This window comes from Ceratotherium simum, chromosome 24, assembly GCF_057802395.1.
Source record: "Ceratotherium simum simum isolate JZ-2026a chromosome 24, ASM5780239v1, whole genome shotgun sequence".
NCBI classification, from domain to species: domain Eukaryota; kingdom Metazoa; phylum Chordata; class Mammalia; order Perissodactyla; family Rhinocerotidae; genus Ceratotherium; species Ceratotherium simum.
This window is the reverse complement of record NC_141923.1, coordinates 35,838,373-35,855,115: the sequence shown is the minus strand read 5'-3', so window position 1 is coordinate 35,855,115 and position 16,743 is coordinate 35,838,373. Positions and strand designations below refer to the sequence as shown.

General features: G+C 37.5%; 1 protein-coding gene across 5 annotated transcripts in view; it reads left to right on the top strand.

Moving 5' to 3' along the window:
* Positions 1-16,743, top strand: part of GPHN (gephyrin) — a 642,551-nt gene that overhangs the window by 584,485 nt on the left and 41,323 nt on the right. For all 5 annotated transcript variants that reach the window (XM_004426256.2, XM_004426255.2, XM_087448348.1 and 2 more), the window contains one exon: positions 644-765. In XM_004426256.2, coding sequence (XP_004426313.1) covers positions 644-765 — 122 coding nt within the window. The remainder of the gene's footprint in view (positions 1-643; positions 766-16,743) is intronic.

Below are 16,743 nucleotides of genomic sequence, written 5' to 3'. Positions count from 1 at the left end.
TTCATAGACATATAATAGTAGATATTGTCTCTAAAGGGTGATTCAATTAAGAGTCATGGATTTGTGGGTATGTTTAGTTAAGTGTTACTTGTTTAAGTTTGCTAGTAAAGAGACATCTGTCTCCCTGTCCTTCAGATAAGTTTAACTTTTTTGATCCCACTTCAGAAAAGAGATCAAAAAGCTTGAGAGAAAAGCTAAATGATTGTTCTCTTCAGATTTAAGAGTATCGTGTCACACAGTCTCTACTTCAGATGTTCTCAGTGAAAGACAAATTGGGAAATAATATTGGGAGGAAAAAAGAAAATTGTTTTATTTAGTTTGCCCCAGTGAGGAACCACTGGGAAGGCCAGTATCTCCAGAGCACTATTGGTCAAATCGTAGTCAAAGCTGGTGTGATATTTGGCCTGCTGTTTAGTCACCATTTAAATTTCGGCACATCTTTTAATTCTGGAGGAATGTTTTCTCATCCTTCTATACTTTGAATATTTATGCACAGATCCTTTGAGCTATATCTTCTACATGCCAGGTACTGTTGTAGGTGCTAGATATGCTAAACTCTATTTACTAGGTCTATTTTTTTCCATTAATAATAGGCAACATTATACTAAGAGAATAATTTGTGGTGGTTTTTCTGGCTTTGTAGCTGCTAAATCCCGAAGATGACCTCTTACCAGGAAAGATTCGAGACAGCAATCGTTCAACCCTCTTAGCAACAATTCAGGAACATGGTTACCCCACAATCAACTTGGGAATTGTGGGAGACAAGTAAGTATTGGATTTTATTTTGAAGTTGTTACTATACAAATATGAATTTTGGGAGTACTAACTAGGTGGGATTGTTGCTAAAGAGACAGAAATTTAACACCATAATTTTCATATATCTGATTCTTCAGAAGCCAAAGAATTATGGAGATGTCTATGTCTTTTAGGGATAGACATTTTCCTGGAAGGCCTATTACAATAGGATAAATATTTTGCTCCCCTATGTGTATGTTAAGTTTACAGGGGTCTTTTTTAATAGTGTTGGCTTTATCCTAGTGGAAGTAACAGTGATGGTGTTCTCCCTATTCACACTTCTACTTGTTTCAGGAAAGATAGGGAAAACATGGGTGAGGAGAGTTAGAATGTCAGAATTAGCACTCGGTGATTCTTAGAATGTCAGAATTAGCACTCAGTGATTCTTTGAAGTTTAAGTACAATTGTTTTCTAAGACTTTTATATTGATTTTTGTATCCTTATGTAACTCGTTTCTCCAGGCTTTACCCACTTGTAAGTACAAAGGCAGGCACATTTGACTATAGTTGCCCATCTCTAAGAGTATATTACCCAGTTTGCTAAGTTAACTCAGCCCTCTGCTAAATTCCCTAGGTATTTCTGTGAATCTCCAACTTTTGTTTCACAAAAGCAATTCTGCTCTTTGTGAGCATCCCACTACCATGCAACACTGCTGCTTGGCCATCGTTCACCAGGCACTATTTCTAGTTCACCAGAGATGTGCCTGCTTTTAGAAATACTCAGACATCAACCTAGTGGAGACAAATCTGAGTGACAGATACCATAATGTATCTGCCATCCATAATTACCACTTTCTCTCTTACCTTGTCACTGAGTAAAATTCATTATGCCTAGATCCTTCTTCTCTTAAGATGAGTGCTTTCCCCACATTTTCAAAAGTGCTTTTGAAGAGATTCTGCTGTACCATTTCACAAGGTATCCTCTGACACCTATAAACCCCAGCTTGGCCTCAGACTGGACACAATGTGGTCCAAACCTTGGACATAGAATCTTGCCAGTAACCTGAAACATAGTAGCTTTTATGTCATCTCACCTTTTGAAGTTCTCTTCTTTCCTCCTGATTTTTTTTCTTTCTCTGAAGACATTGGAGTAGAGGCTGTTAGACATATTTTCAAATGTCGTTCTTTTTAAAGTCTTCACCATTTGTATTTACCTGGATGTTTAGTTCTAGAGAAGTCCATAGCTAAGTAACCAGCCAACTTAGAACCCATGCTGGTAAAGCCAGCGTCACAGGTTACCTAATATTACCCTGACCCAGGCTCCAGCCCCAGGAAGGGAATAGAAAGAACCCACTGAAAAAAAAGAGGGGGGTGGTTATTTGAATTTGGACCTGACAATAACCTATCCTTTCATATAAACAAGCACCTAAAAATTATCCTGATGCAGATACACCTTTAAAGAAGACAAAAATTGGGGCCAGCCCCATGGCTTAGCGGTTAAGTGCACGCGCTCCGCTACTGGCGGCCTGGGTTCGCATCCCAGGTGCGCACCGATGCACTGCTTCTCCGGCCATGCTGAGGTGGCGTCCCACATACAGCAACTAGAAGGATGTACAACTATGACATACAACTGTCTGCTGGGGCTTTGGGGAGAAAAAGGGAAAAAAAAAAAAAAAAGGAGGAGGATGGGCAGTAGATGTTAGCTCAGGGCTGGTCTTCCTCAGCAGAGGAGGATTGGCATGGATGTTAGCTCAGGGCTGATCTTCCTCACAAAAAAATAAAAAATAAAAAAAATAAAGAAGACAAAAATTAACTTCTGAGAAGAGATAGGATGAATCCAGGAGTTCTAAACGCACAGGGCAGGCCTGAAACTCTAGGGTACAAACTCACCAGATTGTTTAGGATTTGTTTCCTACCCACCACTGGCTCTGGCCCTGCCTCCAAGTGTATTAATGAGCTCTAAAAAATATTTTAAGGTAAAAGGAGCTTTTTTGTGTATGTGTCATTTTTTGACCCTGAGCTGTTCTGGACTATAATTCTGTCCATTCTCTTCTCCTATTGTTGTACTTTTATATACAAAAAAAGGTTACTTGATATACTGTAGACGCTGCCATTACTTAACTCTAAGGGCCAAAAGACCAGTGAAAGGCTCATGTGTTGATATGCTAATATTTAATTGTCTGGGGCCCACGCTATTGATTTGTGGTAGACATTTCCTAATAATTAATGTTGATATTACATATAACTCCAAAATGTACCTTGAAAACAGCATATAATGAACAACAAAACTATAAGCATGATATTGGAAGTTCTGAGAATATACAAATCTCTAGTGTGTATCCCTTTCTTGGATCAAAATACCTCACGTAAAATGAGAACAATTTTTTTAAAATATGATTGATACAAATCTAGACTTTCACAGTCTTAGAGTGCTATATTGAAGAGGCCCAGAGTAAATGGTTTAGAAGGCAGAGGTGGAATGTGGGAGGAAAGATTTTATAACTCTTCTAATGGAAATCTGGGCTGGGAATTTAGCAAAGGAAACAAGGTATATTTAATCTGAAGCCTGTTGATATTCTGTGAATGTTGCCTCCCTCTTCATTCTTCACTTTCCTGTGTAGCCCTTCGCTAATGAGAGCAAAAGTTATTATACAGAAGCCCCTATGTGAAACTCTCCAGAGAAACAAGCAGGGTCATAGGAGAAACTACCCTATGTTTAAAGCAGGGAGAGAAATAGCTCAAGAATGTCAGTGAGCACAGAGCCCTCAGTCAGCTATGACAGATAAGTGTAGGGAATAAGAGCTCTATTCTTGAGTTTAAAGAAAGATTCAAGTCTGGTTTTTAAATTCTGTATGATTCTACTTCTCAGCTCTTATTCTTATCACCTACCATAATTTTAACAATGTTAAAATTGAAGAGTAAGACTTTGTAACTTCTTTGGATTGAATTGTGCTGAATTTTGTCTTTACTTATTGTACATTTTACTTAAAAAGAGGGTACAGTGAGGGCCAGCACAGTAGCGTAGCAGTTAAGTTCACACGCTCCACTTTGGTGGCCCAGGGTTCGCAGGTTCGGATCCTGGGCGCAGACCAACGCACCGCTTATCAAGCCATGCTGTGGCGGCATCCCATATAAAGTAGAGGAAGATGGGCACGGATGTTAGCCCAGGGCCAATCTTCCTCAGCAAAAAGAGGAGGATTGGCAGATGTTAGCCCAGGGCCAATCTTCCTCAGCAACAAGAGGAGGATTGGCATCGGATGTTAGCTCAGTGCTAATCTTCCTCACAAAAAAGAAAAAAGAGGGTACAGTGAAGAGTGTGGGAGGGGTGGGTTCTTCAAATACCTGAGAGTTAACAACTATATTTTTAAACCATTCGTTTATAAATATTATATGTGTATTAAAATACATTCCCCAAGACATATTTTCTCATATTGTGTGGAACACAATACTGTTGGGGTTCCTAGTGTTAAAATAAAGGACAAATTTTGAAACCCAGAGATGTTAAATGGCCTTGCCCAGCATTATACAAGTTAGTGGCAGAGGTGGCAATGGAATCTAAGTTTCGTGACATTTATAATCCAGAATTCTCTGCTATCATTATGAAGACAAGCTAATAAATATAAATATGTCAGAAGGGAAGCACCACTATATAGTGGTCAGAGAGAGTTTTATAAAACTCTTTTACCTAGAACATGAGGGATGAATAGGTTTTGTATAGTTAGAAAAAGAGATGGTGCTGGCCCCGTGGTGTAGAGGTTGAGTTCAGCACGTTCTGCTTCGGCGGCTCGGGTTTGCGGGTTCAGATCCTGGGCACAGACCTACACCACTTGTCAGCCACACTGTGGTGGCAACTCGCATATAAAGTAGAGGAAGATTGGCACAGATGTTAGCTCAGGACTAATCTTCCTCAAGCAAAAAGTGAGGAAGATTGGCAACAGATGTTAACTCATGGCTAATCTTCCTCAGCAAAAAAAAAAAAAAAAAAAAAACGAAAAGAAAAAGTGAGTGTGTTAATCACATACAAAACATGGAATGAAAAAACAGAGAAGTATAAAATAAAATAGAGAAGTAGACTCAGGTCAGGCCAAACTGATTAGAATAGGAGGTTCAGATAGAAGGATAATTCTGGTAAATTTGGTAGAAATATGAGACTAGATTTTGAAAAGCTTTACAATCCAGGCAGAACCTAGTCAATTCAGTTAAATTTGAAGCTTTTTCTTTTTTTTAAGGCAGAATTGACCTAATAAACTATTGTTTTAGAAAGATAATTTGACCAAGGTGTATCACATGGGCTAAATTTGGAGACAGACTAGAAGTAAGAAGACCAATACAATTTGCTTATTCATTGTTCAGTCAGTCAGGAAGTATTGATTGTGTACCTAAGTTAATCACCTGGAGATCATACTAAAAAGGCTGAGTCGGGGGCCGGCCCATGACGTAGCGGTTAAGTGCGTGCGCTCCGCCGCTGGCAGCCGGGTTCGGATCCTGGGCGCGCACCGAGGCACTGCTTGTCAGGCCATGCTGTGGGGGAGACCCATATAAAGTGGAGGAAGATGGGCTAACAGATGTTAGCCCAGGGCCAGTCTTCCTCAGCAAAAAGAGGAGGATTGGCATAGATGTTAGCTCAGGGCTGATCTTCCTCACCAAAAAAAAAAAAAAAAAGGCTGATTGTTATTCAGCAAATCTGGAGTAGGCCAAGATTTTGCATTTCTAACAAGCTCCCAAAGATAACAAGCTGCTGGTCCATGGATCACAGGAAGTAATGAGGATATAGTAAATTTAGTCATGTATCTACTATGAATTTTAAGCCAAAGGCTATTGAAGATACAAAGCTGAAACAGAGGTAGATCTTGCCCTTGAAATTACATGTACTAGAAATTACAGCTCAGTCATAAAAATGTTTTAGAAAGTTCCAGAGCTTAAACTCAGATTGGAAGTAGAATTAAACAGAAAGTGATTAAATCAAAAGACATTGTGAAGGCTATTACATGGAAAAGAAGAGTGTCAGTGTTGATTTATTTTCATCTGGATTACAAAGCCTTGTTGAAATGGTATGTGTCTGTAAACACAAATAAAATGTCTGCAAAACCCAGCTATTAGGTCTCTCTACCACAATTATACATCCCTCTCTAGCAATACACCATTTCCACATCTTCGTGCTTCATTTGCAGTTCATTCTTTCTTGGTTTTTTTTAGCTCTTCTTCATGTGCTCGGTCCCTAAATGTAGGTGTCTCCATGGCTCACCTTTGGCTTTCTGTCTTTCTGATTTCTTATGCTAATGACTCCCAAATCTTATCTCTGTCTTGAGCTCCATGCCTAGATCCACCTGCTTACTAGGTGCATCTTCTTCAAGTCCAGTAGACACTGCAAACTCAACATATCCAAAACTAAATTCATCATCCCCCTACCTCTCTCAATGCCTCTCCCCACTACCTTCTTTTTCCATTTCCTTTAGTTCTTCTATCTCAGTGACTGCCACCACCATCCACCCAGTCATCCAAGCCAGAAGAAACCTGAATGGAAGTCATTATAGCTCCTCTTTTTCACTCACCCCTATATTTAACTCCTATAGATTTTCCCTCCTCAGTATTTCTTCTCTACATTCCCATCTCTTCATCCCTACTGTCCTGGCTTTCGTTGGGGGCTTCATTTGTTTTTCATCTAGACATATGACACTAACCTCTTAACTGGTCTCCTTGCCTCAAGTCTTGTTCCCCTCTAACTTATCCTCATTCTGTTACCAATATAATCTTCCTAAGATGCAAATTATATATCTGTGGCAGAATTGGAGTTTTATACGTATATGTGTGTGTGTGTGTGTGTGTGTACGTATATACACACACACACACATATGTGTATTATTGTTATGTAAGCATATTCTAATAATTCAACAAGCTTTTATGAAGGGTTACACTATGTCAGGCATTGTACCAGTCTTGGGTACTACAGAGATGAATAAAACAGTTGTTGGTAAGAACTACAAGGAAGTTTTCAATTCTATTCCACTCCTCTCTTTCCTCCCCACCCAATCCACATCCATTTTCTCCAGCCTCCTCACTCCAAACATGTCAATCTTTACCTAGGAAAAGACACTAATCTTTACTGAGTACTTGCTTTATATATAGTACTATACTCCAGTCTTTCGCTTACTTATCTTATTTAAGCCTCATAAAACAACAGAGCCAGATAAGTGTCTTTTGTCCCTATTTTGTAGATACTACTACTGAAGCTTAAAAAAATTAAATAACCTGTTCAGAGTCATACAACTAGTAAAAGGCAGAGTAAGGAGTCCAAGCCAGGCCTGTCTAACTACAAAGTCCCTGCATCTTTTGCTCTACCATGCTGACCTTTCAAGTGGGGTTAGCACCCACAATTCATTAACATTAAGGTTAATAAACTAAATAGGCCATATCCATTGTAATGAATAAGATTCCTAAGTAAATAGTAGCCATGAACATTTCAAAAGCCAGAGAGGAAAATTTAGTTTAAATTTTGAATTAAATATTGACTGTGTGTATAAATGAATTATAAGGACCTGAGTTGCTGAATCCTAGATCTTTAGGTGATATAGAAGTGGGAAAAAACGACAGGAGGGTCTGTTACAGTAGTTTCAAGTGTATGTTCTGGACCCTAAATAAAGATTCTTATTCACTGTAAAATAGACAACTCTTGCTTCCATAAAAACAAAAGCCCCTTTCCTTTTATAAGCTCTTCCTTTACCTTTCCTCCCACAACTGCTGGGGCTGCTTTTGCAGCATTTATTACCTTTGGGTAATTTGTTATACCAAATTCATAGTATCTTCTATAGGAGAGAGAGAGAGAGTGCGAGAGGGAGGGAGGGATGGAGGGAGGGAGGGAAGGGAGAAAAAGCTTTTTGAGAAGTGAAAAGGGGAAAAGCCATGAACAGCAAGAACAGTCTAGAGGGCCAGTTAATCTCCTTGTTCCTTGACCCTCAAGATCCAGCCTATTTAGGAAAAGTGTTTTATTTAGCCCAAATATCCTCCATACTGGCTAAATGTGTTCTCTTCACTTTGCTGTACTTCCTGATAATCTAATATTTAGAGATCCATTTGTGTTAAAAAGTATTCTACCTGAAAGAGAGTTGTTTTCATAATAATATGAATTAGTTCAAATCAGACATCCAATATCTGGGTAAATCTGATGTCCTGAATGAACAGGAGCAAATCACTTAGAACTTGGGAGTTCTCTGAGGCACAGGGCAAGCCCTGAACAGGACCACATCAGAACCTTGGCATAATAAGATCCTGGGGGCCTGGCAAGAAGTTCATTTGACAGCAGAAAAGGACTATAGAAAGGTACGATACCTTTCTATAGGGGGGAAGATACCATAAACAAATGCTTTGCATTTCAGCATTCTTCTTCAGTCTTCTGTCTTGTTTCCACAATTCAGGCTAGTACCAAAGAATAATTCAGCAATATATTAGTAATATTATGAGCTAAATTAGGGTTTGGTTTTTTAACTATCCTAGAATCTTGCACACCATCTGTAATATTATTTTTATAGAAATGTATTCCAGGTTCCAACCAACCAGTTTTACATATAAATTCTGGGAACATAAACTGTGAGTTAGGAACTACCTATGCAAAAAAGACTCTCCTGAAGCAGTCAGCTTTGTACTGACTGCATGGTATCTTTTAATGCTGTTTAAGGAATCGTAATTAGTAGTAAGACATTGAAAGATTCTAAATTGGGGATACCATTACCATCTTCTATTCCTGGTCCAGTTCTATTATGCATTTCTTGGGCCATTGTTCTAGATGTACATTTTTCATGTAAATTTTTAATGTTAGAACAAATAAGTGTTCATTGAAGAAAATTTAGAAAATATAAGTAAAAAAAAAGAAAAGAAAGGAAATTAACACATAAGCCCATTACCCAGTGTTACCCTTCTTCCATTCTTTAATTCTCTGCATGTATACAGTTTAGGTGTATATGAGTGTATGTAAGAAAACAAAGAAATCATAGTCTTATTTTAACCTTCCTTTTTTTATACTCAATATATCATAAACACCTGTCCATATCGTTACATAGTCCTCTGCTGTATCATTTTAATGCTTACATATTATTCTCTAGTATAAAGTATAATATGATTTATTTATATAATCCCTTGTTGTCAGACATTAGGTTGTTTCTAATCTTTCTCACTGGTAAGTAAATGATGAACATCTTTATAACTAAATCTTGGCATATACCCACAATTATTTGAGAGCATTTTTAAATTTTTATTTTATTCGTTTTATGGCCATTTGTTGAGTGTCTGCCATGTGCAAAGCTACGATGATAGCAGGGATAAAATGAGATTTCAACTTGGCACCAATTAGTGTGTTTATAGGGATAAACTACTTCTAAGCTCCATCCTGTTTCTACCTCAAATATGGGACAGTAGATGTCCTAGTTTTCTTTTCTCCGTGGCTGGTTCAATAATCTGTTAGCCTCCTTTTGTCCTCCTAGGAAGCATGAGCTACTGTTTCCCTACTGTGGGGGGAGTGTCTAAGAAAAATGAGAATGTTTCAGTAGGTAAATAAATACAGAGTACTATATGTGCCAGCCAAGACAATTGGCCAGACTTGGTTAAGATATTGGTCATTTGGGCACTTAAATGCTTCTCTGTTTTTGCATTTTTTTGTTTTCCCTCAGTTTCCCAATAAAATTTCTTAGAGAAATTGCTATCTTGTGTGGCCTAAACAGGGTGGAAAAAGGATTTGTTCATACTGAGCCAAGGTTGTTTTCTTTCCCACCAGACTATAAGCTCCACAAAGGCTAGGACAAGGTGTATCTTGGTAACCCTATGACCACAGCACTTAGTAGAAGTACATCTCCTAGATTAGACAGCGCTGCCATCTTTTTCTATACCACCCTCTCCTTCCATGGAACCTGGAAACTTTCAACTGTGCAACTGTCTAGAAGAATCTTACAGGGTCCCTCCAAAGTGAGTCCAAAAACCTTAGCTATAGGAACAGACCAGAAAGTATGCCACTGACAACAGAATTGCATTAGTAACTGAGACACATCCCCCAAAAATGCATGATATAAAGCTTTGCAGCTGGGGTGATTCATTTTCTGAAGAAAAAGAAATATAAAATGGCGGGGGCGGGGGGAGGGGGAGTGACAAAATTCCAAATGGATTTAAGAAACTTCTAATTTAAAAAGTTAGGGAGCTGCTTCCTCAGGCTTAAATAGATCATCTTACACATTTGTCTCATGAATATAACAAGTAGTAATCATGATTCAAATACACAGAATCCACTTGGTGAAAATTTTTAAAATAAAGTTCAGTGTTAATTAAATTTATATCATTCCTAAAATTGATTTTAACTATTGAGCTGTTTATATTTCTACATCAGCTTTAAAACAGCTTGGTAATGTAGCTTCCAAACTACAGACTTAGACCTTGTAGTCTTTCAAGGCCTGAAGGGCTGGGAAATTCTCATAATTAAGAAAAGGGTTCCCCCTTCTGGAAAATCGCCATTACAGAAGCCTGTCCCACTCAAATTCATGGTGGGCTTGCTTGGCTGTGTCATTGATCGGTGTTTTAGATGTGAATTGCCTGCTCCTGCTGCTGCCAATTTGAGAAGCTGCCTTTTCACATTAAAGCATGAAACAGAAGGGGAACTAGCACTGAGATAGCAAATTGGATTCTTATAAAACTGGCACATTTAGCAGGAATTATCAAGATAGATTTAACAGTACAGTGACTATTTGGGCAAAGCCCAGTGCCTTACATCTTCCAATTTGTGAACCAAACATATCCTAGCTTCCTAGTGCTTACCAAATGTTCTAAAAGTAGAAATTTCTAATTATCAGGGAGAATTTAGATCTGAATTTAATTGGTTCTTGTCGTCTTTATAAACTACCTGCTTCCCTTATGGAATAAACACCCTTTTCTGCTCAAAATACCAAGACTTAATTTTTGAGCCAACGTAATAGATTTATTTTCTGATCATTTCTCAGCAGAAGTTTCTTATTTTCTATTAGTTAACCAAAAATATTTCTTTCTATGTTAACAAACACGTTAATGACAAGAGATACTTCCCACTCTCGGTGACAGACTTTCTGAGTGGCTATTACAGTTGCCTTTCTTAATCCTGAAGAGTTGCTGTTACAGATTCTTCTAAGAATAAGCTCTTGGTATTATTATACTTTTAGAAATTGTTTTCTTACCTGACCCCCATAAAAAGTAATATCTTCCATAAAGCTTTTCCTAAGTATCCCAAACCAATTCTGATCATTCTGTCATTCTCAACATTTATATCATTTCTCCTTATATGTATTTTCTTTTGAATTAATGTATTTGAATTCAAGCAATGATATTAATTTTATTGCTTATTTCACTCATTTTCCTAAATCGTTGTCATGTGTTTTCTGCACTAGCTTATAAAATTAAAGGTAGGGACTATGCTTTCTTCTTTCTTTATATGACTCCATAGTGCCTGAATACCCAGTGGGACTGAAAAAAGACTAAATGATGGCTATATGTAGTATGTAATTTGATTCCATACATGAAATAGACACACAGAAAATATTTGTAGTTGAGGAATTTCTCTTTGACCTATGAAGAAATTAGTATATGATTAGTATATGTCCTGAACTATTTTTTGTTATCTTAGTATGATCAACTGCCACTGTTTCTTAATCTCCAAATCCTAGATTTTTTTTTCTCACTCTCCCACTGTCATATTCACTCATTCTAAAATGATACAGCTCACAATTGGTGTAACAGATGAAATGGGAAACTAATTAGCAACTGTCGTCCGTCTGTGTGTTTATATTAAATATTTTTAAATAAAACTTCATTTGCATTCTGAATACTCTGTCTGAAATCCATAAAATCTAAACTTGGATAAATGCTCTGTCTTGGTTTTGAATTTTATAGCAGACTTCATGGTAAAGCAAAAAAAAAATTATATGCCAGAATCAGCATTACAGTAATTTAAGACAGATACAAATTTTAAAAAGCAAAAAAGTCTGAACTAAAAGTGGGCCCCCAAAGCAGTCAGATTGAAATCTGAAAAGATACAAAGTCAAAAGATATCATACCCTCTAGACATATTCTTCCTTCAAAGAAACTGATTAGTACCTCAAGTTTTGAGAAAGGCACATTCATTCTGTGATAGATTTATTTTGAGATATGCTTCTCCTTTCTCTTTTATCTACCTCTGTACTATGTTTAAGCTTCTTTGACATCTGATTAAGTTAGAACTCTAAGGAGAGTGTTATTATTTTTGGTAGCCATCTCCCAAGTTAAAGGTGGATGTCATAGCTTTGGGAAGAAAAATGCTTTTATTTTTTTTCACTCAAGACAAATAGTCGAATGTTCCTGATGTTCAAAAAGTGAGAGGGAGGGGGCGGCCTGGTGGCGCAAGCCGTTAAGTGCGCGTGCTCTGCTGCGGCGGCCCGGGGTTCACCAGTTCGTGTCCCGGGTGCACACCGACGCACCGCTTGGCAAGCCATGCTGTGGCGGCGTCCCATATAAAGTGGAGGAAGATGGGCCCGGATGTTAGCCCTGGGCCAGTCTTCCTCAGCAAAAAAAAGAGGAGGATTGGCAGATGTTAGCGCAGGGCTGATCTTCCTCACACACACAAAAAAAAAGTGAGAGGGAGAAAAATGTGATCTACAAGATGAGTTTAATATTGCAGTGCTCCAGTTTCTCCCTCTATGCTTCAGTCTAAATGTAAAGAGAAAATAGTCGCAGTGTTTATATAAATTTCAGTACTTCCATAGAATCACGATATCTTAGAATTGAAAGGAACTTCTGATGTTAGCTAGTCCAATGTTCCACCCAATGGAGGTGTTAGAGAAAATTTCTAACAGCTAGCCATCAGGTTTTTGTTTGATGCTTTTAGTGAGAAAGATCTTATTTACCTCATGAGGCAGCACATTCTGTTGTTGGCTGGATGGCTGTTATGGTGAAGATGGTTTTACATTACACTGAGCCAGTCTTCATCCCTGTTTCTTCCATCCACTAGTCCTAATTCTGCCCTCTGGAGCAACACCAAATAAATTGACTCCCTCTTCTACATGAGAGCCTTTCAAAGAAAGTACTATTTATGATTGTGTAACAGTTAAGTAGTATCTTCTCTTCCATCTGCAGACAATATTATTTGCTCATAATATCATTATAGTTGTAATAATTGTACACTATTCGTTCCCAAAGCTACCGTGGAGAGATTGAGTTGAGGCCAGGGTTCATTCCATTCATTTGTTGAGTGGCTACAAGTACAGGGATTTGGTGGGGCAGTCAAGAAGCCTAGATAAAATGAGACCTTGTCTGGTGAGACAATTATATATTGTATCATCTTTACAAATTTGCCTTTTATCACAATTTGTTGCCTCTCTTTATCCTTTTTAGCTCTTTTAACTTTAAATTTCATTTTGACATTAATATGCCACTTCTACTTTTTTGCTTATTTACATTTGCCTGGTGTCTTTCTGCTCTACCCTTTATTTTCAGTCGTTCATCTCTTTAAGTGTATCCATTGTAGAGAACATTCAAATGGAATTTGAGCTTAAAAAAAAAACACCTTCAGTCTTGGATCTGCCTTAAGTTACTGTAACCCTAATCCTGGAATAAAGTCCATTTTGCTTTACCTTGAGGTTTGCTATAAATGATTCTCTTGATGTTTTTTCCTTCCATCTTACTTTATGTTTACTATTTACACAACATTGTTATTTTTTCCCTTTTTCCCTATTGTTGGTTTGATCCAGGTGCTATTTGTTCCCTTTTACTCCCTTATTATTTTGAAAGTTATGCTATACTTTACCATCGCTCTCATGCTTTCCTTCCAATTTCTGATACTCATAATCAACTATACATTTCCCCACTGTTATATTTTTTAAAAGTGCTGACTATATCCTTCCTAAAGACATTCCCATTCCCTCCATGCACCCCCTACACCAGTGAGACCTTTAGAGTACCTTTGCTTCCCCTATCTCCTTCCACCCCCTCAACTTTTAGGTATTGCTGAGACCATGCTTTTAATTCTAGACTGTTATTAAGTTTTCTTTTGCAATATGTCTCTACAACTTCTAGGGAATCCATGTTTAGTACATATATTATACTTCCCCAGTTTATTTGATCATTATTAGATTAGATCTATTTGATCTATTAGATCATAGATTTAGCTATATAGTTTTATACGTGTGTGTGTATTTCACTAGTGTTTCCTCTCCTCTTCATCTGCCCTATCTTAAGATCATTTATCTGATTCATTTTTTTCATTTAGAGTCATTTTTCCAGAACATTACTTGATTTATTATCTGAATCTTTTCATTTTCACAAATATCTTTCTTCTATCCTGATAAATGAATGATGTCTGACTGGCTATAGGATTTAGGGGTTACAGGCTGTTTTTCTCAGAGTATGTTGATGTTAATCTACTGTTGTATAGTTTTTCGTATTGTAGGTAAGAAGTACAATGCCAATATTCTTCTTCCTTCGTTAGTAAACCCAATCTTTCTGCCTGACAGCTTGTAAGATTTTCTCCTCATCCTTGAAATTACAAAATTTTACCAGGACATTTTTAGGTTTTGGTTTTTTGTTTTTGTTTTTGGTTTTGGTTTTTTTTGGCAATCTTGCCTGGAACTCAGTATATCTTTTCAATCTTGAAGCCTGAGACTTTTCAAATAAATGAAATTTTCCCCCTCAGTCAGTTCCTTTTCCTCCTTATGGAATTCCTATTGGTAATATGTCAGTCTTTTCCTCTGGCCTCCAAGTTTCTTATTATTTCCTGCATGACTTCCATCATTTTGTATTTTGGTACATTCCTTTGAGGTATTTCTACCACTTGGTCTTCCAGGCCACTAATAGAGTTTTCAACAGGGACTGTATTCACCTTCATCTACTAAATTTTAAAATTTGAAAATCATGTTTTTTGTTCCAGAACATCCTTTTAATGTTGTAAGTGAATCTCCTTTCGTGCTTTAATTGTTTGTTGCTGTTGTGAAAATTGTCTGTTCCCCCTAGCAGTTTTATTTCACTAGGAGCTGTCCCAAATATTATGCTTAGTCTTCCACCCTCCAGTTGCTTTCTTCTTAGATTGCTGGTATTTTCCTTTGCCTACTGAGAGTCCTATTCGCCATCAGCATTCAGGAAGATGCTAGGGTACCATGGATCTGATGGGAATACAGTTGTAGTAGAAAGAAGGTTACAAGTGGTAAAGGCACGGAAGTCACAACTCCTGAATTGGCAACACACCAATGGCATGCTGCTAGCCTTCTATTAAAAGTGCCAAAAAAAGGTCTCTGTGCTTCCTGGACATTTAGTCGTAAAGATTTGGGCTTTCCCAGCCTTTAGGGATAGGGCAGTCTTAGTTCTTTTTAAGTAGATTTCTGAGTCAACTTAAAAATGATACCTTTGTGCTTAAACTGGATCCCAGTCAGCTTCAAGTGGTTTACATCAGGGAATGTTAAAGATGGAAAGGCCCTAGTCCAAATGTTCTCATTTTACGAATAAGGATAATGAGAGACCCCACAAAATGATGTTAGTTATTCAGAGTCATCTCAGTTAGCAGTAGAGACAGAATTATATTCTAGACCTTGTGACACTCAGGCCTTCAATTAATGGTTCTATTTTCTATCACCTAGTACTTAAATTTTTAGCATTTAGTACTAAATCAACTCTCTTTTAGAATGCTTTCATATGATATTGGTACTGTAAGAGAACAAGGGGTAGGTACTTAATAAATCAACTGAAAATGGATAGAAAGTATTAGTAAATCAAGATTAACGTTAGTATTATATTTATCTTTAAAGAAATGGTTAATCAGCATCCAAATGTAATTAAAACTGCAGTTGTTATTGAAGGCAGAATTAACTGATATCACAATATCCCTTTAAGATCTGCTGCTCTTTGAGAAAAGGGAAGCTACTGGTATATGTCTAGAAATCTTAATCTGCTTAATCCAACATCCCCTTTAGTGGCAATGTGAGCAGATATTTCAAATTTAGAAAGTACAAGTTATTTTTTGTCATCATTATTTGGCATACACAAATAAGATTTATGTATTTAGATAAATGGCTTTTTTTTTTTTTTGGTGAGGAGGATTAGCCTTGAGCTAACATCCGTTGCCAATTCTCCTCTTTTTGCTGAAGAAGATTGGCCCTGGGCTAACATCCGTGCCCATCTTCCTCTACTTTATATGGGACGCCACCACAGCATTTCTTGACAAGCAGTGTGTCAGTCCGTGCCCGGGATCCGAACCTGTGAACCCCGGGCCGTGGAAGTGGAGCACGTGAACTTAAGTGTTATGCCACTAGGCCGGCCCCGATAAAAAATGATAAATAGCTTTTATCTGAAGCTATACTATGTATAACGAAGTGTCTTTCAGAATGTGAATATTACCGTAGTTTAAAAGAATAGTAGAATGAACATACAGTGATCTTGAACATGTCACTACTTCTGAACTTCAGTGTCTTCTCTTGCCCTTCCTACTTCTAAAAGTTGTAAAATTAACACATAGGTGTGAAAGTGTATTGTTCTTTTAAAACATAGGTATTATTGTCATTAACTTTGTTCTTAAATATCAACTGATCTTATATATAGGAAGTAATGTCACGTATAAGACAATAAGGTCATATTAGATAACATAAGATCAGATTATAATGTTTTAGTTTTATTCTCCTATCTTTGAAAAAATTAGTATACTATGATCTCTTCATTTAACAAACTGAGAAAATCATGGATTTTTTTTTTATCCTACTATAATATCCATGATTTTAATCCTTGTTACCTATTCCTCTTATCATCATTCAGAGTAATCTCTTAGTCTTAGAAAGCAAACTCAGTTTTTATTTCTATAATTTTATTTATTTATTTATTTTTCCCCCAAAGTCCCAGCAGATAGTTGTATATCATAGTTGCACATCCTTCCAGTCGCTGTATGTGGGACGCGGCCCCAGCATGGCCGGAGAAGCGGTGCGTCGCACCCGGGATCCGAACCCGGGCCGCCCAGCAGCGGAGCGCGCGCACTTAACCGCTAAGCCACAGG